This window comes from Triturus cristatus, chromosome 4_2, assembly GCF_964204655.1.
Source record: "Triturus cristatus chromosome 4_2, aTriCri1.1, whole genome shotgun sequence".
Taxonomy (NCBI): domain Eukaryota; kingdom Metazoa; phylum Chordata; class Amphibia; order Caudata; family Salamandridae; genus Triturus; species Triturus cristatus.
In genome coordinates, this window is record NC_140586.1 from 96,678,377 (window position 1) to 96,706,243 (window position 27,867).

Sequence of the window (27,867 nt, forward strand, 5' to 3'; positions counted from 1 at the left end):
CGGCTGGTTTGACTTTCGACCACCACAACCATAATATGGTGGTTGGAAGTCAAACCAAGGATGCCGGTCAGCTTTCCGACCAGTACCCTAATGAGGCCCTATGTGTCCAAAGGAATTCTTCGTTAATTAATTGGCTCACTAATGAATTTTCTCCCCTTTACACTTCCATGCTGCTAAAGAACCATCGGTTTGTGTCTCTAGAACAGATCCAGAACTTATGGGCCCACCCCTTTCACCAGTATAGTGAGTTAAGGGTGGATTCACATAAGATTATCCTGTGTATCATTGGTGAAGCCAAGGATGCATCTGTTTTCTTTAATGGGTTTATTTAGGTGTGTCAGAACGATGTCTTACCTCGTGCAGATTTCGATTAGGACGGTGGATTGCGCACCTTCTGGCCTTCTAGCTAGAGAGAAAAATTAAAGAAAATAAAGGTTTGATTTAAATCAAGGTCTCCACCCCAGATGTCTGAAGTTTAACTTAACATTTCAGAAAATGTGGAAACCATGGCGATATTATTGTGTATATTACAAGAATAAACCAGTTTGCTGAGTCATTGAAATGTCACAATTTTTCCAACAAAGTCAAGTGAAAGTTGTGTTAATAAATCACCAGCAGCTGAAAACAATTTATGTTAACAACAATGGGAACAACACAATCAGGTCCCAATTACAAAACTGATTCTCATCCTTGCAATACTAATTGACATTGGGGTAGATGTGTTTCTGATCACTGTTTGGTGCGTAAGGTATCTATGTCTGTACTTGACCCTTCTCAATATCACTAGACGTGGACATTCCCTCTGACCCCTGTTACATTAACTTAATTTAATTTCCTACCCTTCAATGCCAAATTCTGAATTTGTTGCCAATGTCTAGAAATCCATTTTTTCCTATATACTCAAGGAAACTTCCTCCAACAGCCTCACCCCTCAACGTGGGAAGAGGGTGGTCCATAATGGTTTAATTCCTGATTATGCAGAGTGTTTTCACATGGAACCGGAAGCAGCTGCTTGTGCAAACAACAGAGTTGAGGGATACCTCTTCACAGGAAGCAGTCAACAGCAGGAGACAAAAGAGGGAACATTCTTCTGCTCACTGTGAGCAGGGAGAGGAGCGTTGCTTGCTGTCATCCAGATACGTTGAGATGCTCAGAGATGAACACTGCTGAGTGGACATCACCAGCACAAAGCTGTTGCCGCTGAGACTTACAGTGCCATGTTGTAGGCCCATGAGTTAGAAAGGAACTTCCTCGGACCCCAGCCTCTGAGAATAGGTGAGGGATGAGATCAGCCCCCAAAATCCTAAGTGACTATCTTATCCCATAATGTTTGCCAAGCAGTCCTCAGAGTGAGATTTCCTGACAGATGCAGTCTTGAAATCCACATTGGGTTTAGAATTGTCCTTCTCATCCAGATTGTGACAGGCTGATCGCTGACCTGTTTCCTGATTTAAATAAAATGAACAGGTAAAGGTTTTCAAGGGGAACATAGTTGTAGTGGGAAGCATAACAATGTCATCTTGCACATGTGGTCAGACAAGCACCATTACTCATTTACATTCTGAAAACGTTAGTTATGGAGCCTGTATACCAAGGTATAATAGAGTGAACTGTTCTGCCGATGTTGATTTTCCATTAGACAAAGGTTTAGCTTTGAGAACCTCACCAAAGCTAAAATAAGTAGAGTTAGGTGTCGTAGGAGAGGAAGCACCTCAGGGGGTAAAATGGTAAAGCCAGCTCCTGTCCTGAGCATGGTAAGGAAAGAACTAGAGTCACAGTTTGCTGGGGGTTTGTTGTCCTTTTACCCTGGACCACACAGACCAGACGTCCGCTGGCCTGACAGGAGGACTTGCTCACAGCCACCTCCTGTTTCTGCCTAACCGATGTGAAGACTTCAGTGGTGCAGAATGCATGCACTGTGCCCCCGGACAAAGCTCGGACCAAGGGCAGGCCCGTCCTGCACCCGTCAATGGCAGGAAGAGGCAGGGCAGGCCCACCCCCGGGCTCGCCATACAGTACCAGATTGAGCAGTCTATTGTGGCGCCATCAGGAAGTGGGAGCGGTCAAAAGTACTGCCTATGCACAACAAAGCAATTTCAATCTGGGTGAGTAATTACCTGTGTATGGTGAAACAGTGGACTTGGGTTGGCTGGGGTGACAATGGGGGGATTGGACATTAACCCAGTTGCTGTAAGGAAAGAGACGCATAAACAGGGTTGTCACCCTCAGCCCAGTGATACGACGTGCTGACCAACCCCTTGCCACACCTGTGCCTATCTAACTGTCTCGCACACTTGCACTGTGCGTACAATTGGCATAATAGTAGAACCCTTGATCGTTTGGGTCCAAGATGGGGAGTGAAGGCCATGAGAATGTGGGTCTATGGCGGGGTCAAAAACACAACCCTGGGTGGGTTCATTCTGAGAGCAGTAGGCTTGATCAACAAGGAGATTGACCTGGTCGAGCACCGCCTATCCCTATAACCTGCACCCGTCAGGTCCACCTGCAGACCATCACTATCGACTGACTGCACTCCTGCCTGTACTCCTGCCATAGGGTCAGAATAATTACACTTTACCCAGCACACTGAGGTCTGCCAGAAGACGAAAGCACTAAATGATACACCTGAGGAATTAGAGGGGATACCCCGAACCCTGCTAATCCTGTGCTATCTCTGGGCACCCTGCTGTATCACCTATACCTAAATGCACAGGGGGCAAATAAAAGAGGGAAACAGTGAACACGAAAGCTAAGAGTATGCCATGAGACTCAGACGGGGGAGGGAAGGTGGGGGGCTGACTGTCGGGTATCACAGAGAAAGAAATCTGGCTCCGTATGACAAGCTGTTGCTAAGTGTAAAAGAGTGCTTAGAGCTTATTGACCAGCGACTGGGTAATCAGAGATTAGTTTGTTGAGGGATTTACCAGCCCCAAAATACCCAATGCTTACACCTGGCAAACATCCCCCGGTTCATAAGGAAAACAGTGCCTTGGGATACAAGGAGCGTAATTAAGGGCCCTTGAGAGTACACCGCATTTGTAGAGCAGCACCAACCCCCTCAGTGAAATAGGAGTTCCAGGGACAGGGCATGGGTTGGCAGGACAAAGAGTGGGTAGCAACGCGGAAGGGAGCATGAGTGGAGTGGTATGTGTCGAAAGATCTGTAGCAGTGCGACAGGAGGATAGTACACTAAGGCTGCCCACTGAGGCCTATCCATATGTTATATTGTCCAATGCCCCACGTATAGCGAAAGGTGTTGGGGAATCATTTGATAAGCATAAAAACAAAACAATGCATTGGCTATTCTCGCAAGCCTGTTTTTCTTCTGCAGATGCATGCCAAATCTTGACTGTTAGGAGAGTCGCTTCGGTTAGATCTTTGCCTAAGTCCTACAGGGGTGATTGTGTTGTTGTAAACTTTAGGGACCAATCGATCGTCCACTGGTTACTTACCTCTAGTGCATGCCCAAACCAGTTGGGATCTAACATTGTGGTGCAACCCCTCAGCTTTTTTTTACCAGCACTTGAGTGAGAGGAAGGGCCTAGATTGTCAGTTGCCAAAAACAGGACAGGATAGTAGACCCTGGGGGCAGATGCTGGCCCAGGCAGCAGTTTTGCTCCATTAAATCCTCCTTCTCCTCTGGCATAGGTTGATTGACTCACCCTAAACCAGGATGGCCCCAAAATAAATGGGAGGGAGGGCATACAAACCATAGAAGAGTGGCCTATCTCATCTATGTAGATGTGTACTGTGTATGAAGGGCACCTGGGTATTAAGGGTGATGCAATTGATCTTGGTTTTGCAAGACCAGAAATGTCTCTGCCCAATGTAGAAAATTCAAGGAGAAAATAGTGCATTGCACCAGCCTGTCAACTTATCTCTGTTTAGCCCCAGACTCTTCTGCTAAGTTGGATTATTACAGGTATCAGGGATAAGATATGAAATTTAGATTGGGGTATTTTTGTGGACAACTATGACATCTGTCTCTTTCAGGAAACATGGGCAGTCGAGCAGGTGAATAGGTGTGGATTTAGTAGCTACTACATCCTAGCTACTAAATCATGTGTGGGGCGCCCCTCAGGTAGACTTTTGGTGTTGGTACGGGCCATTCTCACTTACATAGACACGTCCCTGCACATGGATTCACTGGATGTCCAAGCAATGTTATTAACAGGGCCCAGCTTAGCTCCCCTCATGCTCATTAACATCTATAACAGGAGTACCAGCCATAGGCAGGAATCTCAAGCACTACATCTTTTGGATAGAGTACTTGGAGAGTATGTAAATTTCCACCAGGTGATCATAGCGGGGGATTTTAACTTCACTTTCGAGCCAAATAGCTTGGTTATTGATTTGAATAGAGACGAGAGCCTTGCTTGGAGAATTCCAGATCTAGTCCCCTCTAAAGGAAGGCCCCTTTCAAGAGCAGTGCTTCAGGTTGTGGACCTTGCCATTGCCCATGGAATTAGGGCATTTAACGGATGCTCTTTATCAGATAAACATCTGGCACTGACCTTTAGAAGAAGGGACCTACCAGAGTACAATTGATTGCATCTTCTGAAAGCAAGTTGGATGATATGATTGTTGAGGAAAGAGAAAAGAGTGACCACAACCTATTGACGTTAAGGCTAAAAATTTCAATGATCATTCCTAAAGACGCAGTGTGGACAAGAGTCATGGGCACCTTGTAGCTACAAACAACAGAAGGAATGTGAGATGGGAAGTAGTAAGTGCCTCACCAGAGCAAGTTGGGTCCCTGTACTCAATGTTGGCTACCCACATGGAGAGAATGTATGTGAACTGGGAAAAAAATGAATTAGTCCTAGCCGAGCACCTTGTGGCCTTTGATTAATTGAGGTGTGTTTTAACTAAAGAGAGAGGGGGTCTCCTAAAGCATGAAGGGGTGGTTTAATGACCAGTTTAAAAAGGCCAAGGTTGACCTCTTGCAGGCTATAAAAAGAGGGGACACCCAAGCCATCAGGGAACGTAGGGTGAATTACCGGGCAATTGTGAGAGCACCCAAACTAGAATGGGATGAAGCTGAGAATATGTGGGCGGACAAATTGGATGCCACAGTTAACAATGACCAAAAAAAGTTTTGGTCTTTAGTCAGCAGGAGTGAAGGAAACTTAGGCAAGCCTCTATTCTTCTGAATTAGTGGGTTTCACACTTTGAGAGATTGTATGTCCCTGCTGTGGCTGATGAGAGCCAACTTGATGGTGGGTATGTGCCCAGCAGGTCGAGCCAGATGCAGTATCCGGTAATCTTCTCCTTGGAGGAGACGGTGCATGCAGTGGCCTCATTTAAGCCTAGGAAAGCCCCAGGTCTTGACAAAATCCTGACTGATGCTTTTAAATCCGGTCCAAGTATATGAGTTCCCTACATTAATGTGGTCTCCAGTGCTATTGCTGTGTTGAGGACAATCCCCCCTCCTGGAAGGGGCGAATATGTAGCGATTTTTAAAAAGGATGACCCCAGCGTACGTTCTAACTACCGTCCTATTCGTCTCCTAGATAATATACCAAAAATATTCTGTAAACAGGTGTTGGAGAGGTTGTTAGACTAGTGTGATAAGAATAAAATACTTACCGACCCCCAGGCAGGTTTTAGGCAGGTTTGTGCTGTGGACAAGGTCTTTTGGTTCCTTCTGGTCAAATGGAAGGTTGTGGACCTGACAAAGAGTGACCTCTATGTAGCGTGTATCGATCTGCCTGCCGTTTTGGCCTGGTCCCTAGGGTTAAGCTTTGGGAAGTCCTTCAGGGACTAGGTATGCCACCTGACCTCCTTTATCTGATTAGATTGCTCCATGAAGGTAACTTTGCGAAAGTAAGGTGTGGGGTGAAAGGAGAGCTGACTGATGCCCTCCCTGTCAACTGAGTCATACGGCAGGGGTGTGTCCTCACACCAACTCAATTTCTCCTTTACATCAGCAACTGTATCACCTATCTAATGGGCTGTGTAAATGATTCCCCTTTCTTGGCAAGGGTAAAAATTCCAGCACTACTCTTTGCAGACAACATGTCCAAAACTATGTGGGGGCTGCAAAATTTGGTTGATAGTTTCAACCAATTTTGCAGAGACTCTGGCCTTGAAATTAACTCGTCTAAGACCAAATATATGGTGTACTCCAAGAAAGGCAGGGCGAAGGATGTTATCAAGGTGGGTGCCGAGGCACTGGAAAGGGTGCAGGAGTTTGACTATCTGGGCATCATACTAGATGGGACAGGATCATGGAACCTGCAGATCTTAAAAAGTACCCTAATTGTGAAACACTGGGCGGGTGCCATACAAAAATTAGCTAAAAAAAACTGCCTGGTCTCCTGCCCACTCAGCAGTAGAAATTTATAAAGCACAAGTCAGAGGGTAGTAACTAACAGGTTGGACTTTTGGGGTTATTTCCATACTAGCTCCCTGACTATAGTAGAAAACAACTTTTTCATGGGTCTGTTGGGTTTAGGAAAGGGCACGCCATTGGTTCCTCTCTGGCTACATTTTGGAATCCATGAGTTAGCAACAGTGCTTTTGCTAAAACCCTTGTTGTACTGGACCTGAGTGTGGAGTACCAATGAATTGTAACATCTCAAGTGAAGTACTGGGAATTTAAAGCCCAGCGGTGCAGGGGAACACACCCTAAGACTTCGGGTTCTTCCTGTTTCAGACCTACAGAAACACAGAGTCTTCTGGGTGAAGTCAAAGATCGATTTATTGGCTGCAGACCAATTACAGGTATCCGAGAAGTACAACACAATGTATGTTCTCAGGAGACTGCTTAAAATTACAGAAACAGGCTTCTCCTTAAATACAAAATATCATGCTTCAGGCACACATTCCTTGTTTTATGGCATGGTCATTCACCTTTATACATTACAAACGAAAAGGCAGAGTCATGATTAGTTAAGCCAGCCCACAATTATTTACCCAGCGAGGCTCAGATCCCACATCAGATATCAACAGGCCCCAATAAACACGAACATCTCCTGTTTGGAAAACAAGCCATAAAGCAGGAAGAGTCAGGTGTGAAAGAGATTAGCCGGAGGCTTGTGTGGGATGAAAAGGCTTTATGGTGTGCCAAACCCTGATGCTAATCACAGGTGGCCGTAGGACGGGGAGCTCTTGAGACCGGACTGACCTGGGGCAGCGGAGCCAAGCTGCACAGGTCACAGAGAAGTCAAAGGAAGGCACATGTCTTCTAAAGGCCCGTATTTGCTCGTAATGTGTAGCCTATGTGAGGGCAACCATAAGATGGCCACCGTTCTAAGATGGAACCCACGAAGTCAATGTATAATAACGTATACACAGTACATTTATAGCTAAAATGTTATACAAAGCACTTGTACATACCGCATTGACCATTTGCGGTTCGCTAATACCGGGATAGACAGGGGTAGGGCCCTGCCTCCCACGCGGTCCCAAATTCTAAAGTACCACACAAGGAGGATTTAAAAGATGTTATCTTGGCCAATGAGGCAGGGAGAGTTGTCTGGTTAAAGGTGCTCAAGCATCCTGTCTAGATGTGGGCCTAGGAAAGATCTGGTGTGAACCCCAGGCCCTTCGGGGAAAGGATACCGTTGTAGTAAAGAAGATAGTGGAAGAGAAAGTTAGCCGCCGTAGAGATCACAATGTTTTGGTAGGGTTTTCGACTACCACAATCCTCCTTCATAAGTCTGTGTGCAAGGGCAAGGAGTTCTTGGATTTTATACACCCAGCCTCTGATTATTGTCAATGCTGCCAAAATACCTGTGAAAGTGACAAACATATATTGTTCTTTTGTCCCCTCTATGTGAAAGCAAGGTCCAAATGGATTGTCCATATGTGCAGATCTTTTTGTCTATTGATGAAGGGAGAGGCATATAGAATATACAAAAGTGACACCACCTCGATTGTGGTGGTGGCTGTCTCTAGATTTCTGTATCCAGCAGGATAATCAGAACCCTGGGGCATATTATCAAGAACAGCGTTAAATTATCACCATGTACTGGTGTGAGCCTGGGCTTCTAAAGGAATTCTCAAGGGCATATTATCAAGCCAATTATCGCCGCTTTAGCAGCAGTTTCCTGCCGCTAAAGCGGCGATAATTTTAACGCCGTTCTTGAAAATATGCCCCCAAATGTCTAAAGGCTATATAAAGCTAGGTTGAGAATGCCCCTTTGCGATTACAGTTCTTTGATTGATTTCTGTATATGGGATTTTAACAATTTTATTGCTGTTTTTATGTGTTTTTATCTTGTGCTGAAACTGCTTTTAATCAATGTATTTTTGATTATGAAACAAAGGTTTTGAAATGTCAATAAACGAGGACAAAAAATTTAAAATAATGAATTTTTTTCTTACACGGACTAAGCTTCTACTTAAGCTTCAGCTGTCTTCTAATCATCTATTTTTTGCAAGAAACTCACAACCTAGATATTTCCTTTTTTTAATTAAAATGTTCAATCCATAGCAAGTATCAGTGTATACCACTTACAGACATACTTACAGACAAAATTATCAATAGTTAATAATATAACACTGCGAGAGGAGGACGAAAAACAAGAAAGAACAGAAAAAGGACAATGTGGGGGGAAAAAAACCAAGATCAACACAGAGATACAGTACAAATTCATTTTGTTACTTCTTATGCTCAATCATGGGACCCCAAATCTGTATGCTCAATTTCAGTCTTTTTGTTGTTTAAAAGAAATAGAGACTGTGGGGCATATTTACAAGGGCTTTATCTCCACTTTTTAAGCCAAAAAAGCAGAGATAAAAATATCGCTCTATTTACAAGAGAGTGCTAACATGCATAATCGCATGTTAGCACCCTTTTTCCCAACACCTCCCTTTGCATCTCTAATGAGATGCAAAGTGGGCGTCACTGGGCGTTCCCCGGATGGACCACCTTGCAAATATCGCTGATGTTCACATCGTGATATTTACAAGGCAGCCCACCGGAATTTAGCACACGTTAGATTTTGGCGAAAATGGCAGTTTTTGCCAAAAACGAACGTCTGCTAAAATCCAGACTTACCTATGATTTACATAGGGGGTGGATTATGCTGATACAACCAAAGGGTCGTATCAGCAAGGTTATCGCTGTTTTGCAGGGAACATCGCTGGAAAACCAGCGATGTTCCCTGCAAAACGGAGATAACCTCGCTATCTCTGGAATTTGTATCGCCCTGGAGAAACTCGTTGTTAATAAAGCGCTACCAGGGCGATACATTCCAGAGATAGCCTGCGATAAAAAAGTTATCGCTAAGGACGGCCAGCGATAATTATCGCTGGCCGTTGCTAATATGCCCCTAAATTCCAAATTGTAAATAGCATAAACTTAGCTCTCCACATCTCGAAGGAGGGAGCGCCTTTTGTAACCATACTGATGCAATACATAGCCTAGTGACAGCTGTGGCCATAAAAATTAAATAGCGAAACGTATGCCCCGCTTGTTCCTGTGTCGGGATGTACCCAACACCTAATAACATTACTTCTGATGATATTTGAACGTCTACCCACGTAATGTCATACAGAAATCCTTGAATGTGTCTCAGCAATTGTGTTAGATAGGTGCACGCATAAAAGATATGTTTAATATCCGTGTGCTCCACCCCACACCGAAAACATTTCCCATCATTCATGCCACCCAATTTCAACATCCTTGCAGGTGTATGATACAAACTGAATATATCAACTTATAGTGTTGTGTTTTTAATCTGGCTGATACCAGATTTTTTTTCAGCCATATCTATATCGTGCTCCATATATACCCCTTGTCGCCCTAACGCGTACTCCATTTACCATTCTGCGCAGCCAAATCATCCAGCTGTGTATCCAACAAACTATTGTACAATACACCTATTTTAGCTGCGTGTTTTATGGCCTCGACCAGAGGGTTAGATTTTATCCCACTCTGTTTCTGGTTTTTATATAAAAAGTCTCGAACTTGCATATATTTTAAAAAATCAGTTTTTAACAATGTATATCTATCCGACAGGCCTGAAAAAGAGGAAAGTCCTTCATAATCAAACTGGTCCCGTATTTGCCTTATACCCTTAGCTTTCCATCTATCCATTCTCACATCCCAAAAAACAGAGGGTAACAATGCCGTAGCATTTGTAGTGGTAAAGAAGCATATCCCCGTAATCTGAAAAATACTCTGTACTGCCTTCCGGACCTTGTGTGCTGCCACCACGACCTTAAAACTTTTTTTTTTTAATAACTTGGCTCCAAAATCCTAAACAAACAGATCTTATCTGCCGAGCCCAGCAACATTGGATATATTGATGGTACTTCCGCATCATTCTCCACTTCCTCCCCTGTCAGCAAAATCCACATATTTGTCAGGAAACAAGCATAGTAATAGAATGTAAAGTTGGGAACTGCCCAGCCCCCGAGCTTCCGAGGTAACATCACATATTTAAATGCTGTATGGGATTTACCTTGCCCCCACAAGAACCTATCACATATTTATGGTAGTTTTTGCAGCTGCTACCGTGCTAATTTGAGTGGTCCTGCTCTAAAGAAATATACAACTTTGGGTAGGACGTTTATTTTGAGGATATTGCACCTCCCACCAATGATAGATGCAAACATTCCAGATGGTCTAGGTCCTGCTGGATCCCGGCAAGGATGCCCCCAAATGATCTCAACTAATTCCTGCAGACTCATCCTGATTTTAATCCCCAAATATGTAGCTTCATTAGTTACCCGGGCATCCCCTGGACAAGCCACCTTTGTACAGATAATGTGTTGTAGTTGGATTGAGCTTGTACCCTGATGCTGCCCCAAACACATTGGCAAGTCGTTCGATCTCCGGAATGGCTGCAGCCGGACCTGGGGTCACCACGGCAATGTCATCCACATAAGCCAGTAACCGAAGCCGATACTGCCCACAAACTACCAAAATGATCTTGCTACTTCCTTCCAACATTGTCAAGAAAGGGTTAATGTACAGGGCAAATAGCAGCAGGGAGCACAGGCACCCCTGGATTGTCCCCCTGGTTATACAAACTGGATTAGATTTCTTGCCCATTATACATATTCTGGTAGTCGGAGACTTATACATAGCTTGAATGGCCTTGATAAAGCCTGGGCCAACCCACACTCTACGCAATACCTCCCATAAAAGACTCCAGAAGACACGGTCAAACGCCTTTTTGGCATCAAGAAGTACTAGACCCAGCATAGTGTGTTGTTCATTAGCCAGGTCTAGCAGAGTAACTACCCTATTTATGTAATTGACCGTACCCCTGCTCTGGGATTCCAAGAATTCTCAAGTTATTGCACAGCAAGCGGTTCTCTAAGTCAACCAGCTTCCATTGGGTGTCATCCTTATGTGCACGCATGGCTTCTGTAACAGACTTCTGAGCTACCACTTCATCCTCAAGGGTGGATATGCGTGCTTCTTCTTCATTGATCCTCTCCGTGAATTCAGTACAGGATTTTGTGATCCTTCTGACAGTGTTCCGAAGTTTCCAACAGGCACCGTGTGTTTTCTGACTCTCCATTCGGGGTCTCCACTCTATGATCTAATATACTTTGGCATATCGCCGCCAGACAGATCTCTTCATCTGGTTTTCCCAATGAGACTTCTGCTGTGTGGCTGGCAGAGGCCCCCCCTTTGTCATCCCAGGTGAAGGACAGTAGTCCCATAATGGAGTATCTGTATCCTCTGGTTGGAGAGACTTCTCCATGGGTGCCTGTTACTTAAGCACCGTCATCGTACCCGTATCGTCTTGCCCCAATTGTATACTGCTCAGCTCACTGACACCGCTGCAGAATGACCCTTCTCGAGATAGTATTCTAAGGACTGACTTGACTTTATCATCTGATGTGTCAGAGGGATCAGACATAGAAAATCATTTTTCTCCAGAGTCACTTTCCTTCCCTAAATCCTGTAGTTTGCCAACGGATTCCACCCCATGCTCCCTGTCCTTCAAAATTCCATCTGCCATACAAATGTTCAGAGGAGATCTTGCCTGTACTGCACAGGTTGACTCCGTGGAGACAGCAAGCTGTACAGAATTGACTTTACCATCCATCCCCTGCCCCAAGTGTGAGGAAACAGACTTATGATTCTCCACCAATCCCGGCTTGTTACGTGCATCCCGGCTTTCCTTAGAGTTCAACGTGGATCTGGTCATATTTTTATTTAGCTGTTCTGGGGGATCTAGAACCAGCTTAGCACTTTCCAGGGGCAGCTTGTTCACCTCCGTAGGATCGGCGCTTTGTGATACATCCTCCGAGGTTTTTCAAGCACCCAACAGTTAATCTTGTGTAGTTATGGATTTCTTTTTGTTGGCAGATAGAAATAATACAGGAACCCTTTTTTTCCCTCCTTGCTCACCTCAATGAGAAGTGTCCAGATTCCCACTGGTCCTTCCAGTGCACTACGCTGTACGCCCAGTCCGGCACCTTCTCTGCCGATCCCAGCTGTATCCAAGGCTGCCCGGGTCTTCCCTCCTCTGGCTGACTTGGGCGGCATGTTGAAAGGAGGCGTGGCCAAAGCAGGAACAGAGGAAGACACACCTCCAGCAGGAGCCGGTACCAGCTACAGCAACAAGGACGGGATGGCAGAGAGCAGAGAGCCACACCCAAAAAGTCTCCAGAATAAGACAACGTTTTTCTTTCTTTTCCACCGACGGGAACGACAACAGTGCAGAACTTCCCAGGTGAGTGACGGCTTTGACTCATGCGCTGAGAGCCATGTCTGCTGGGTAGAGAGGGGGGGACTGGGAACTTGCTGCTCACTCATCCAAGCCGGCGGATGTCATTTTGCCTCCACAACCTAGATATTTCCTGTGAGAAAGTGGATCTTTTTTGGGGGTGAACTCTCTTTATTGGTTTCATAACAACTGGAAGACATAAGGTAATTGGATTGGCAGTACATAAGGTTCTGACAGGAGCATAACACCATACATATACATTATTTTACTAATACCACATAGTCCCCTACCCCCCACAAAAAGCCCCCTCAAGACATTGCAGCAAGTGCCAAATCAGGCGTCCTAAAGCCCCGCACGGGCATTGGGTCAAGGGACCTGAAAATCTTCTCTCCATGCACCCCATATCATGATGTGTTTATTTGTACAACCTCTGGATTTGTACACCACCTCTTCAGCTATCAAGCAGTAGTCCATACCTTGCAACTATTCCCTAAATGGGGGGGAACACCCTTGATCTCCAGTGCTTGGCTATATCACTCTTAGCCAGCACACAACCAATGCCCAGCAATTTGTGTTGGCCCTGAAGTCCATTCAACCCTGCAAACACCCCCAGAAGAGCCGTCTTGGGTTCTAACCCCAGTGGGATACCCATCACCTCTTCTAGTTGACGGAGGATTCTAGACCAGTAAGGAGAGAGGACAGGGCACTCCCATATTGTGTGGAGCCAAGTGCCCCTTTCTTCTCTACACCAGATATACTCCGGGTCTGCCAGTTTCCCATAACCTACATGACATGTAGTAGATTCAGTGGCAGTATTTAAAATGTGTCAATGTGGCCATTTTTCTTGACCCAGTCCTATTCATCCATTCCTCCAACCTAATCCTTTGTTGTCACATGCTCTGGGGTGTTAACAATTTGCATCTTAAACAAGCACGAAATGCCCTTCGCCACAATCTCTCACATGGTGAATTTAGGTTCCAGTAGATTGAAATCAGAAAGTGGGTCTGGTGCTTTCCCTTCATATTCCAAAGCATTCCTCAGATACAACTACAAAAAAAATTGGGACCGATATAACTTGTATTCTTTGCTCAATTGTGCGAATGAGAGTATTTGACTATGGGCCCATATATCCCCCAGCTTGCAGATGCCCAGCTAGTCACATTTCTGAAACCCTTGTAACTGCATGGATGTCTTTAGCCAAGAATCCACCCTCAAAGGTGCCCATCTCATCTATTTCAAGGCCAAGTGCCAGCATTCAATCCAAACCGCCGTAATGTGGGGCAGATACTGCACAGTCTCAGTGCTACAGAGCCACGACCGGGGGGACAAATCCTGGAAACCCATCAGCTCCAGACCGGGTAGTCACAGTCTCGGAAAAAGTCAATGATTAATTGGCGGCAGCTGCACCACCCAGTAATAAGGCTGGACATTCACTTCCCCTAAACCGCCATCGTATGGCGCCTGAATACATTTTTCATAAGCACCCCTCCCCAAACATAGGCATTAAGAAGCGCCTTCACCTTTGAAAACCATTGCTGTTGAATCCTATGTGAGTAATATGGTAGGATATATAACAGAGGGTGACACACCCCAGTATATTCAACGGGAACATACCCCAACATGCCATATGGCCTTTAATCTTGCATTCCAGGGGATCTATGATGTGTTCCCAGCAGGTTTTGGATTCCACAGACCTGACATGCAATGAACGCTCCAGACACGCATTTGAGATCTCTGATACACTGGATTGGAATAAGAGGGGAGCTGGGCAGCAGAATGAGGGATGATTTATACAAGGCAGGATTTATGCCAGTTGACTCGTAAGCCTGAAGCATTCCCATGCACGGTCAGTATGTGGCTCAATCTGGGTAGCAATGTCCCCCACCACTGTATGAACAGCAGGACATCGTCTGCGTAAAGTAAGATGCAATCCTCTATTCCCTCCTTCCACCACAGTCCCCAGACCTGTGCTTCCCACCTCACCCACTTGGACAATGGTTAAATAGCCAGGGCAAACAGGTTCGGGGATAGGGGACAGTCCTATCTGGTGCCCCTTTGTATAGGAAATCTATTGGACAGGGATTATTTACCCTCACCCTTGGTCATGGGTCCTTTAATAGCAATTGGAAACACCTTTGAAAGTGTGGTACAAAGTTCATACATTGCAGACCTGCATGACGAAAAAGGCCGTTCAACAGAGTTGAAGGCTTTCCTGAAGTCTAGTTGGACTATATACGCAGGTTTGGAGACCTCTGGCACCCATGCCAGCCCATTATGCAGCCTTCTACTGTGCCTGGTCCCCCTGGTTGACATATAGCCATTTTGGTCCCTGGATAGTAAGGAGCATATCACTTCGGCCAATGGGGTGGCCATCACCTTTGCCAGTACTTTGACCTCTACCTTAATTAATGCAATCAGCCTGTAGGATGCTAAGTCTGCGGGAGGTGTGTTATCTTTAGGGAGGACCACCGCTGTGGCTTCTCTAATGTTCAGGAATAATGCCCCAGTGTATAGGGTCTCCCAGAACATGTTGAGCATCAAGGGAGCCATGGCACTGGAAAATTAATCAACTCAGCTGGGAAGCCCCTGGGGCATAGGTCCCCCCTGCTGGCATGCCCTGTAGGGCCGACTGCAGCTCTTCCACCTCAATTGGGAGGTCAAATTCTATTTCTCCTCTGCAGTGAGCCTGGGCACTCTCATTTCCCGCACAATCGGGCGGTGAGTCTCTATTGGGTAGGGTGCACATGTTTTATATAGTGCTTCATTAATCTGTGAAAACTTCTGCGATGCTCAGCGCCTCATGGACTATGTTTCCTACAGTATTCCAAAACTTCGGCCCCAGCCTTGCCCCCACATCATGGATGGATAACCAATAGATAAGCTACCCTGATTTGTTCCGAAACTCATAGAGATGGAGTTGTGATGCAGATAGCACCTCTCTTGCACCATCAAACAACTTTCTCTTCAAAGCCTGCCTAAGCACCTCTAATTGGGGCAGGCTCTCTTCATGTGGGCACTCTCTGCCTGATGTGCAAGTTCAGACAGGAGCCACTCTAAAGATTTAGTCTCTCTGTCCCTCTCCCTTTTCTGTCCCACTACATTAAGATATTATCCTTCCCTGCAGCACTGTTTTGTTGCATCCCAGAGTACCACTAGAGAGATATCTGGGGAGTTGCTTTGGGTGGTGTAGTTCTTTATCTCCTTCTCTATCAAATCTTGCAAGGCTTCATCCTGCAGCCTTGCAAGATGAAGGCGCCAAACTCTACACGACCCACATCAAGCTCCCCTTGGTAATGCCTCCACTGGCGAGTGATCAGATAGCACTCTAGGTAGTATTGTTTCTCATTCTAAGGCCAACAATTGTGCGGCTGAGATAAATAAATAGTCTAGTCTGGAGAAGGAATTATGTGGGTATGAGAGGAAAGAAAATTCTCTGTCACTGAGATAGGCTGATCTCCAGACATCCACAAAGCCCAAAGATGCCACCTAGGAGCCCAATGTCGCCAACCTCCGTGTGACTGACTCCACACTGGTGTCTGCTAGTATGTTCATTACGTTGTTAAAATCATCCTCTACAATATATCAACCCTCCGGGTAGCCCTCTTCATGAAATAGCACCATTTGTGTCTTACTAGGTCTAGGTAGATCTCAATAATTTCAACCTGAGCCAAACTTTGGTAATTTAGCACAGACCAGGCAGACTTAAGTTAGGAGAAATGTGTAAAGCATTTATCAGTGCTGTTAGACCTGACATCTTTGGTGTGGTTTCCCCTGGCTTTTTGCCTTCTGACATTCTGTTTTGCTGACCTCATTGTTGCTGGCCTTAGTTTTCTGGGCATTTTATCACTGCTAGCCAGTGCTAAAGTACATGTGATCTTTCCTTAAAACATGGTAACATTGGGATATCCACAACAGCCATATTTAATGTACTTATAAATGCCTAATAAAGTGCACTACATGTGCCCGGGGCCTGTACATTAAATGTTTCTAGTGGGCTTGCAGCACTTATTGTGCCACCCACCTCAGAAGCCCTTTGAACATGTCTCAGGCCTGCCACTGCAAAGCCTGTGGATGCCGTCTTAATCTGCCTTGTCGACCTGGCAGGTTAACCTACTTGCCAGGCCCAAACCTTCCTTTTTAACACATATAAGTCACCCCTAAGGGAAGCCCTGAACAGCCACAAGGGCAGGGCGCAGCGTATTTAAAATGTTGGGCATGCACTTTTACATATTGAATGTCCAGGTAAAGAAAGACTCTTAAATTTGTTTTTCACTAGTGCAAGGCTTATCTCTCCCATAGGCTAATATTGGGATTACTTTATTACATTTTAGAAGTTTAATTCCCAATTGGGTAAAGATAGATATTTAAAGTCCGGTGTCTCCGAACTCGCAATTTAAAATCACTACGGTAAGTTTTAAGAGCCTTGTGTTCCTGGAGCTCAAAGGGAGGCTAGACAACCAGCCCTTGGAGTCCACTCTTCAGACTTGGGTGCATGTGGGGAGCAAGTCCAGCCATTGAGGTTTCTCTCAACCAGTTCAGCCGTCGGAGCAGGCCTTTTTCTGTCTTCCACAGGTCTAGAGGTATTCTGAGGATCTCCCTTTTATGCTCAGTGTCAGCCTGTCGGTGGGCTAAAACTCCTGGCCATTCCATAACCAATGGCGTAAAAGTTGCCAGTGGAGCCCCCTACCCTCTACTGCAGCACTTCCTGTGTGTTTTACTGTGAACTTTCCCCAGATCAAGAACATGCTTTCCCCCATTAGAATTGGGGCAATTTTGGAGACCTAGAACTTGCAGAAGTGGGCATAAGTGTGACATACATATGCCTGTGACACAGGATTCCCCTTTGAAGCTTGTGTATTTGGTGGTTAAATCCCCCAGGCCAGCCTGTCAGCAGGAGGTCACCTCCTCCCAGCTAGCTCCCTTTTTCCCTTTCCTGAGAGGCATTCACCTCTCTCTGCAGACTGACAGGCGATAGTTGGGGATTACCTCTGAAAATGCTACTAGAGTAGTGGTTCTTAACCTTTTGACTTCTGTGGACCCCCACTTAATCACTACTGGAATCCGGGGCCTCTCATTGAATCATTATTGGAATCCGTGGACTCCACCAAGTCTTTATTGAAATGTAGGAGCCTAAACAATTTCTATTATTTGAACTGCATAAAAATATACAAATATATGAGATATTTTATTCAATTCATAAAAATAAACTTAAAGAGAATGAAAATTTTAATTGGAGCCGGAAGGTTGGAGCTTTGCTAAATTCAATTGAGGCTACCCTTCGACAAAACTGTGTCAATTTGTGGCACTTGCTCTGCTTTCACAAATAATCTGAGGATACCAACTTTCACAAATAATTATGAGGATACCAACATCAATTTTACATTTTGCTTCTTTAGCTATGTACAATTTATTAATATTTTTTAATTTTCTAAGCAGTCACAGACCCCCTGAGTAGGTGACACATGCCCCTGTAGGTCTCTGGACCAGAGGTAAGATATTTGTTGCTTTAGGCAGGAAAATACATACTTTCTAAAATTGGCATTTACAAAATAGTAATTTACAATCTGACGACTATTAGATCGGATTTTAAACTGATATTTATTTGAGTCCTTGACTAATACTTCAAGCTATTCGCAAACTGAAGTTATGCATTATAAGGTGTTATAAAGTAACCAAATGCTTTTTCTATGGGAGGGGCAGCCTTCCCACAGTGAAAAAGTACTTGGAGACTTTTACTGCCAGATGATATACAACTTAAGCACACATGTCCTACTTTTTAAATACCATTCACCTCCCCTACACACATTTAGAGCCTTTCAATAGGGGTGATTTTCAAGTATTAAAACAGAAGGTTTAGTCCTTGAAAAGGGTTTACTGTGCCATGTTAAATTTACAGTTTTAAAAACTGCACACTCGTTCTGCAGGGGCAGGCCTGGAGCATGCTTGGGATTGTCACTAAGTGGTTGCACAATGGATTATGTAGTCCATTTGCGACATTTACCTTCCAGACCCTGTGTAAACAGAGTACTATGTAATAGGGATTTATACATAAATTAAAGATTCCAATCAGGGATTACCCAACTCTACATGTGTTTTAAGGGCTCAGAGCACATATTCTGGGTGTTTAGAGCCCCAATATTCAGAATCCATACAGTGGCACTAGTATACTGCAGAAATCTGCAGGGTGGCCACAAAAAATGGGCATTTGCTTATTTTTCCATATCACCAAGATTAGGTTTCTTGTGTCTTTTGCAGTTTAAGTTACCACCAGAACAAGTTTTGGTAAACATGAGCTTTAGAAGCCTACTAATCAATTCATTCTAGTAACCATCATGAGTAGTGCAGGCTCACCAAACAAACTGGGAGCAAGAGGTGCTGATATTCAGAAGTGACATACAAAACAAAGAAATTACTTGTCTGAAATAAAAGCTGGCTGATGCCCTAAATCGCCAATAAGACCAAGTTTTATGAGTCGATCCAGCAGGATTGCAGCCAATGCTAATAGTACAGCTAACCTAGTGACGCAGATCATCCTAAAACATTTTAAAAAGAAACCATTACAAATCAAGTGAAGATGAAAACCCACATTCAGCTCCTGAGTCAACTGACACCAGTAGGAATACAACGTCTCATCAGTGAGGAAGAAACCTAAAAATGTATATAGCATCTGGTGAAAAAGTCATAATCTGTTTGACTACCAGGAATAAATGGCATCAATTTGCGACCATTAATCTAAAAGAGGGGGACTAGAAGTCAGATTAAGGTCCAGTACCTGTACTCCTCACTATAATCGACACGTCTAATCAGTGTGGGTACTTGTTCCTATGTGGAGAGGGTATCGAAAATGTTAAAGAAAATGTGTGGTTGGAATATATGGTTCCAGGGGGATCTTCCTTATTTGGAAGTGTTGCCCTCACACACCCTTGTGGGTGTCATTGTTCATCATCGGGCGTTTTGCTCCTCCAGGGCCGGCACTGCAATGCCCCAAAGGCCTGCAAGAGGGCTCTTTGTCAGAGATCTTTTCTTGTATCAGCCTGCATGCAGGGGTGTGGGCTATAATTTGTAAGGTGGAGAATGTGATTTTAAAATTACCTAAAGGAGATCAAATTTTATTCAGAGATCCTTCGGTAAGGTTAAAAACTAAGATGCGGTAGTGTGCGCAAGTTTATGATACGCCACTACTCAGTGAGTGCGTTGTAGTGAACTATCATGGTTTCACTATTCAGGTCGACATGTTTCAAGCTATGTTAGTCCAGTACTGGATCCCTAGCCTTTCTACAGTGCCAAAATATATGTTCCCTACCCCTGAATTAGGGTGGATATCTAGAGTCTTACTATACTCAATCCCTGGTAGTGACACAGTAGATCCCAGGTATCTATGTCATGCTCACCCCAGTACGAATTCATACATCAACCTGGAGGAAAGAAGAAAGATATAGGGAAAGGACTTGAAATATCCAAATAATCAATGTTTTATTGTGCACAGCACATGTGATACACGTATGGTCTCTGTATATCATCGTATCATGAAGTGCCATGCTATGTTGTCCGAGCTCTACGTTAGCTTTCTATTGGTGAAGTCACTGTGTAACAGCAAGCGCTAGTAAAAATGATAAAATAGAGATTACACATACAGGAACTCACAACATTTATTACAGATAAAAATGCACTGTCATTACTGACTCTCATGAGGTATTTGCATTTGTTAGCCCTTCTCATAGGCCATAATGTGCCCTAGGTCAAGGCAGGGGATGACTTTTACACCTTCATCCAACAAGTTCCAGAAGATCATAAAAACAGTGGTATCTTCTCAAAAGTGGTACCCTTGAAATTCCAGACCCCTGGTTCGCATTCAAATGGACAATACATCTAAGAGATCATTTGGTCCTCACACGCCCACTGAAAACGAAGAAAACTACCCAACAGACCCTCTTGGATCTCCCTCCAATAAAAGGACACTACCCATGTGGAAACTGCACAGTATGGAAACTGACTAAAATGAGCAAAGAGATTAACCTTGGAGAAAATCATCCATGGGTTCAGAAAGGATATACCAATTAAAATACAAGGAATTGTATTTATCTCATTACCTGCCCAAGCAAGCTTCAATATGTAGGGATGACCACCCGACCTATGAAAACAAGAACCACGGAACACCACATCAACATCCGGTGTAAGCACATCATGACTAAGATTTCCACACACTTTCCAAACATCAACCATTCTCCAGATGACATTAGATGGACAATACTAGAGGCAAATGACCACTGGGACCAGCGGTCGCTATTTACGAAAGAACAATGGTGGGTGTTCCGTCTGAAAAGCCATATACATGAACTAAACGATGACATCCCGTGGCTTGATAATAACATTTAAAACTACATGGGACACTTCTATTTTAACTCAGAGCCAGATACCGAGGTGGGGAGAACACCATGATGTAAGAGGGCTAGAGTCTCCCCATTCCACACTTCATATCTTGAACAATAAATCTGTACCAATCCAATCCAAAAGAGCTTTATTCGACGAAAGTCATAAAAGCAATACAAAACAGGTACAGGTACACAATACCCAAATAGTTTGACAGACAGACAATATAAAATCGAATACTATTTAAAATATTTACAAGTTTTTAAAAATACATATAATACAAAATAGATAATTGGGGAAACATCTAAGGCAGCTGACACTTTACTAACCATTACTCTTGATTCTTATAATCCATGCCCACCCCAGGAATTTAGCAACAGCCTCAACACTCCGTCTAGTACCCAATAGTTGGCAAACAGGTCTCAACCATACGCGCCTCGGAGCCGAGTAGGCAGGGCATACAAAAAACAGATGTGCTAATGATTCCACCTGGGATTTGCACAAAAAACATGAGTTACTACTCTTAGTATCCCACCGAGCAACAAATGAGTTTAAGGGCAGCGCTCCCACCCGCATCTGGAAAAATAGTTTCCTATCTAGCACTTTAGTAACAAGATCCCAGAAATGTTCTAACCTTGGGGCAGTTTTGATACTCAAAAATTCATCGGATAGCGAAAGAGGTTTAGTGTCAAGAAATACCTTGGCATTTACCAACTCCCAGTATTTCTCTTTCAAGAGTGCTTTAGATGGAAAGGTAGCACCCGAAGGGTTCTCCCAAAGATCGCTCATCCTCAGAGCCTCAAGGGATTTTCTGGTTTCTTTGAGCCAAACAATCTTCCGAGAGCCCACCAAAGACATTATATCACGAAAACCCTCCGCATACTGGGCTAAAGCCGGAGTGGTCCATAGGCGACGCCAATAGAGAATGGGTCGAAGCCTGGCTACATCGGCTATGGAGTTCTTCCCAAGGTCAAATCTTAAGGGAACTATAGGTGTGCTCTACGGGAGCGAAATAATACTACGCAGAAACTTGTTTTACCGAGATGGTTAAGGAAGACAGGTTCTCGTATCCCCACAGTTCAGCACCGTAAAGAGCCGAACTCACAGCTTTGGCACTATAGACCTGAAGCACAGGTCTAATAGGCTTCGAAAGAGACTTTTTAAATTCGCCAGATAGTACTCCAGCAAGCTGCCTATGTTTTAAAGTGGACAAATCTCTCTGGAGTTTCCACGCAAAGTTATTTTGAATGTTAACTCCTAGATAATTAAAAGCCTGTACTTGTTCTAATGGATTTTTAAACAAAACCAATTTGTTTTTAAAAGATTTATGTGGCCTGAATACCATGAGCTTTGTTTTTTTAATATTTACTTCAAGCCCACGCTCCACACAAAAGGTCTCAAAAATATCTAATGAACGCTGAAGTCCGCAAGGTTTTTTAGCAATTAAAAGCGTATCGTCGGCAAACATTAGAATAGGGACCTTAGTGTCGCCAAGAATGGGGACATCAACATGAGCTTTCAAAAGACGATCCGCTATATCGTTAATGTATAGGGAAAATAGAGTTGGGGCCATTGCACAACCTTGCCTGACACCCCTTTGGACCGGAAAATCCTCGGTCGTCCTACCCTGACCTCCCCATCTAATTCTGGCAGAGTTATCCGCGTGAAGCCTCTGGATTAAGGACAACAATCCACCATGAAGCCCCTGATCTGACAATGTCAACCAAAGTTTAGAACGAGGGACTAGATCAAAGGCGGCCCTTAGGTCCACAAACACCATGTACAAATTCCCCTTACCCAGGACCACTGTCTTCCAATAAAGGAGGATGAAACAAAATACTTGGTCGATAGTGCTAATGTGCTGGTGAAATCCTGCCTGGAATGGAGACAAAATATTGTTTGACGCTATCCATAAATGAACACGATTTAAGATCAATCTACCAGTGATCTTCTGGATAGCGTCAATCAAGCTAATAGGCCGATAATTCTCAGGAAGCGAGCGGTCCCCCTTTTTAAACACCGGAATTATTTCCGCCGCTTTCCATGAGCTAGGAATTGGGGCACCATGTGCCATCGCATTAGCAATAAACTGTATATATCTCCCCCATTTGAGCTTATCATACAGGAAGACATCCGCGGGTACTCCATCCGGGCCGGGAGCCTTACCAGACGCCCCTCCTACAAGTGCTAGTTCCACCTCTGAACTAGTAAAATTATCTTCTAATTTGAACAACTGAGGGAACCCATGGCTTTCGGGGTGATCAGTGGGAGAAGCATACTGGGGTTTAAAATACTCAACCCACTTCTCTTGCGAACCATTATTTTGGGGACACTCAGGCTGCCCACCAGATCCCCACTTTAGAATGCTCCAGAATAATTTACTATTGTTCTGAAAGCTTGCTTCGAGAAGGCCCTCCCACTTTTTCCGTCCCATTGGCGTTTAGCCCTAGCAACACAACTTTTATAAATGATTCTTCTATGTCGCACCAGGCTTACATCACCACCCTTCAAGGCATTCCCAAGTAGTAGCCTTGCCTGCCTACATTCTTTATTGTACCAAGAGGCTTGGTGGTTAACACCTCTCGGTCCAGGTTTCGCTTTTGTAAGGAAATAGGATTTCAAACTGGCAAATAAGCTATCATGAGCTGATGTTACATTCCTCAAATTTCCATCAGAGGCAAGAACTGACTCATTAGCAATGATGGAACCATCCACCTCATCTATCATTTTTGATAGGGTGGTAGGGTTCCCAATAAGACCAGACCATCTCAGGCGGCGCATGTCATTAGATGTCACCACCTCGGCAGGACACGACTCCCTGTCCTCAACGGGACCACTATCTACCTTCCACCATCTATGGGATAAACAGAGAGGGTTATGATCACCCTCTGGAAGGGGCACTATCTTCATGTCGACGAGGGAGTGCCATCATTTCATATCAGCCAAAATATAATCAATTCGACTCTTGCTCAGCCCATTATTAAATGTGCAGGCGCCCTCTCGGTCACTTGGCATCCTACCATTCAGGGCCCTCAAGCCCCTTTCCATGCAAAGGGAATTAATCTGAATGGCAACTTCTGGCCACCTTGATATAGGAGACAACTCCAGGGGAGGGATACCCCAACATAACTCTTCATTATCCTGTGAGTCCCACTTGTTTTCAACGAGAGGTTCAAACGTTACGTTAAAGTCACCTGCAACGATAATGAAGGTATCGGCTGAGTAAAGATCAAACAGGCGAAAAAGCTCGACAATAACCAAAGATTTAGCACCTCTAGAACCCCTTACATACACATTGTATATGTCGATTATGCCCAGTAATCCAAGATCTAACCTCAGCAGTTGGATGTCACTATTTCCAGTATGAAGGAGCTTGGTGTTCAAACACAATTCGCTTCTTAGCCAAATGGTTAAGCCCCCAGAAGGACGCCCATGGGGCCCCTTAATTGCCGGGATATACAAATTTAGGTAACCTACACAAAAGCGTGGTTCTAGGAGCCAGGTCTCCTGGAATATACAAATGTCAATTGAATTAATAAATATGACCCAATCAGCAATAGCTAGCTTAGAATTTAAGTCAGCAATATTCCAAGAATATAAAGAGCCACCAGCCAGGGAGTGACCGACAGTTTCAGAGATGGTAAGTTGCGGGTCTGATAGAAAACCACTGGCGGATGGATCAAGCCCCTGCCATAATTCAGGGGCAGAGGTAGAATGGCAGCTGCTGGAGGCTTTAACCACTTGGTGAACGGGGATAGAGTAGGAGTCAATACTAGGGCCAGCCATAATGGACTCCTGGTACTCAATATCCATCACCCTCACACCACTGTCCCAGGGACCAGCACCCCCCTCGTTATGTAGTCAGTCGATGTTATCCAGAGATGAACCATCCACCTCCCTGTCACTCCATTGCCCACACTTTGTCCCCCCTAGATCATGTGCGGAGTATCTTCGTAATTGGATAGAAGAACCATCCGGGGGACTAGATCTAAACTCCAAGGAAAGAAGATTTTCTGCAAGGTAGTTGATTTTAAGAGTTAATTCAATGCAATCAACAGAGACCCTAGGTGAAGAAAGTCTAATGGCTCTGGAGATATCTTCCCTAATGACTGAACGACATCCCCTAACATGTCTCAGCCAATGGATCGCCTTATTTGTCAGCGACTCAGGAGACTCTTTGTCACTGTTTATTGACAGTTTAGGGACGTTGGTCATAAAAAAAATTTTGAGGCAGTCAATGGCATTACCCTTAGGATGAACATTACAAACACCCCGGCCCACCAGGGAACCCTGGTCAAGTTTGACAAAGTCACTTCCCACGCCCAGCCTCTTTGTACAATTTGTTCTATCCTGTAAAGTACTTTTAGAATTAACTATTGAACGAACCGAAGTTTGGTTCATACCAGCCTTAACAGCATCACTATAGGTAACATTACCTTTAGGACGGGGTTTAGAGAGCCCCGGGCTATTAGCCTGTGTACCTAATAGATTTGCTGGAACAGGAGAGGGGGTAATTGTACTAATACCAGGGGCAGGGCATGGGACAACAGAACACAACCCTACTTTATTAGACAGAGTCTCTATCACTGTCTTCAATAAACCAATTTCCTCCCTCAGTAATTTAACCATTTTTATAAGATCATTTAAGGGGTTATCAGAAAACTCATTAGAATTACCTACTAGAGCTTTGGGGGAACACGTCAAAGGTTCAGGTAAAACCACATTGAAAACATCCTGCTGGTTCGTCAGAGGGGAGAACCTATTGAAACAAGGAACAGTAGGAACAATGTTCACAGTGTCGACTGCAGGAGACAATAGAGAGCTATCCCCAACAGCCAAACCCTCAGGCACAACCACTTTACTGGCCCCCTTAGAAACTCTTGAAGTGGCCTTGCAACGAAACATTTCCGGCACAGTAGGTGCTGGAATAGGGTCAACATGTCGAAAGTCAGCAGAGGATGTAGCTCCAGCCTGACTATCAGCCGCCGATAGCTGCTCGGATCCCAAAATAGCCTCGCACTCCCCCACCAGGTCGCCAATACGAGCCAAAGCCCCCTCCGGGTCGGGCTGCTTAGCTGCACGTCGAGTCTTCCTGAGTTTCCGCACTTTGGGCAAAGAGCTATTACCCCCTGATCCCCCTGATCCCCCAGAACTTTCGGCTAGCTTTCTCTTACCCATTCAGGAGCAGGGACAACAACGTTGGGAGAGACAACAGGGCAAATCAGCGTTCAGGCACCACACAAGATATCGCGACACCTTACGATAGAGTCCCACTCCTCAGCAAATTAGCGGGAACAACCTAGGGGAGTGCCCCAGCCCGGCCTCTTCCGGCCCCTGACGGACACAGACGGACCGCCCTTTGTCCGGGCTTCGTCCGGCTCCGCCCGCGCACGTCCCGCGACGCGGAGGAAGCCTCCGACTTTTCAGCGCCTCCGGGCGCGTGGAAGGCGTCAGGTGCCTGCTAAGCAAGCTGGGAGCTGTAGTCTCCCCCTGCTGTAGCCGCGCGATGGAGGATAGCGGCAGCAGGGGAGACACGCAGCGTCAGGGCCCCAGGAACAGTGGCAAGGCAGGTAAGGCAACAGATCCCCTATGCAGATAAGGCAGCTCTGATAATGACCCCCGCTCCACCGAGGGAGCCTCCGACTTTTCAGCGCCTCCGGGTGCGTGGAATGCGTCAGGTGCCCGCTAAGCAAGCTGGGAGCTGTAGTCTCCCCCTGCTGTAGCCGCACGATGGAGGATAGCGGCAGCAGGGGAGACACGCAGCGTCAGGGCCCCAGGAACAGCGGCAAGGCAGGTAAGGCAACAGATCCCCTATGCAGATAAGGCAGCTCTGTACCATCATGGACTCCTTTTGCGATCATGAGCATTTTTAATGAGTAAATGACATGGCAGCTATTGGAGGTCCCGACCACCTAGGTTCAGATACCATAACAATTTCCCTTATTTAGGATAGCCTGCCATACTATACCAGAAAATACTGGAGGGCTTACATCACATGACTACCATAGACTACATAGGTTCAGATACCATAGCCATTTTTTGAGGGTAGTTTGACAATCAAAAAACATCAATAATATTGAAGAGGTCCCCTCACATGACTACCATAGACTACAATTGGACACCATCCCCTATCAACTAATACCCGGATTGATTTAAGATTCTCCCAACTACTTCAACATGGCTGCCACTATATGCCCGAGCACCATAGTCACGTTTATTAGCTTGACCATATACTACGCCGGATTGTATTCAAACCTAGGTTCTGACCACCCCTGTCTAGACATCAGATCAATCCAGCTTACTGGTAATAGTCAAACCAGTATTACATGGAACCCATCTCAATATACACATAATATCAAGATTGTCACAAGATCATCCATAACAATTGCATAATGGTTACTATTGGAGATATGCCGACCATGTAGTAAATTAACAAATAATGTCCTTATATAACTTCAGAAATTTTAGAGTCCACAGATTAAAGGGAGCTCCGTAACAACATGAGACCCCTTTGATCATCTCAAGATGGCTGCTACCAATTCACGTTAACTCCTTAGAACATCTTCTACAGATAACAGAGCCTCTCCAAGATGGCCGCCACCATATGACCCAACCACCTTGGTCTCACATGTAGCCACAATGCTTTGATGCACAGGGTCTCTGATGCAGGTGAGCTTCATTAACCGGGCTCTCTGTACTTACCCAAGTCCCTTTCGGACATTCACTTCATCTGCAGGCAGGCAGGAGGAGGGCTAGGTGATGGGCTGCTGACAGCGCATGGAACTGTGAGTATGATATTGATCAAGGAGGAGAAAGCGACACGTGAGTACGCAATAGGTGAAACTATTCATTGACC

At 44.9% G+C, this 27,867-nt stretch overlaps 1 protein-coding gene across 3 annotated transcripts in view; it reads right to left on the bottom strand.

Moving 5' to 3' along the window:
• Window positions 1–27,867, bottom strand: part of LOC146833087 (venom factor-like) — a 777,614-nt gene that overhangs the window by 74,784 nt on the left and 674,963 nt on the right. For all 3 annotated transcript variants that reach the window (XM_085600726.1, XM_085600724.1, XM_085600725.1), the window contains one exon: window positions 355–406. In XM_085600726.1, the coding sequence (XP_085456852.1) occupies window positions 355–406 (52 nt within the window). The remainder of the gene's footprint in view (window positions 1–354; window positions 407–27,867) is intronic.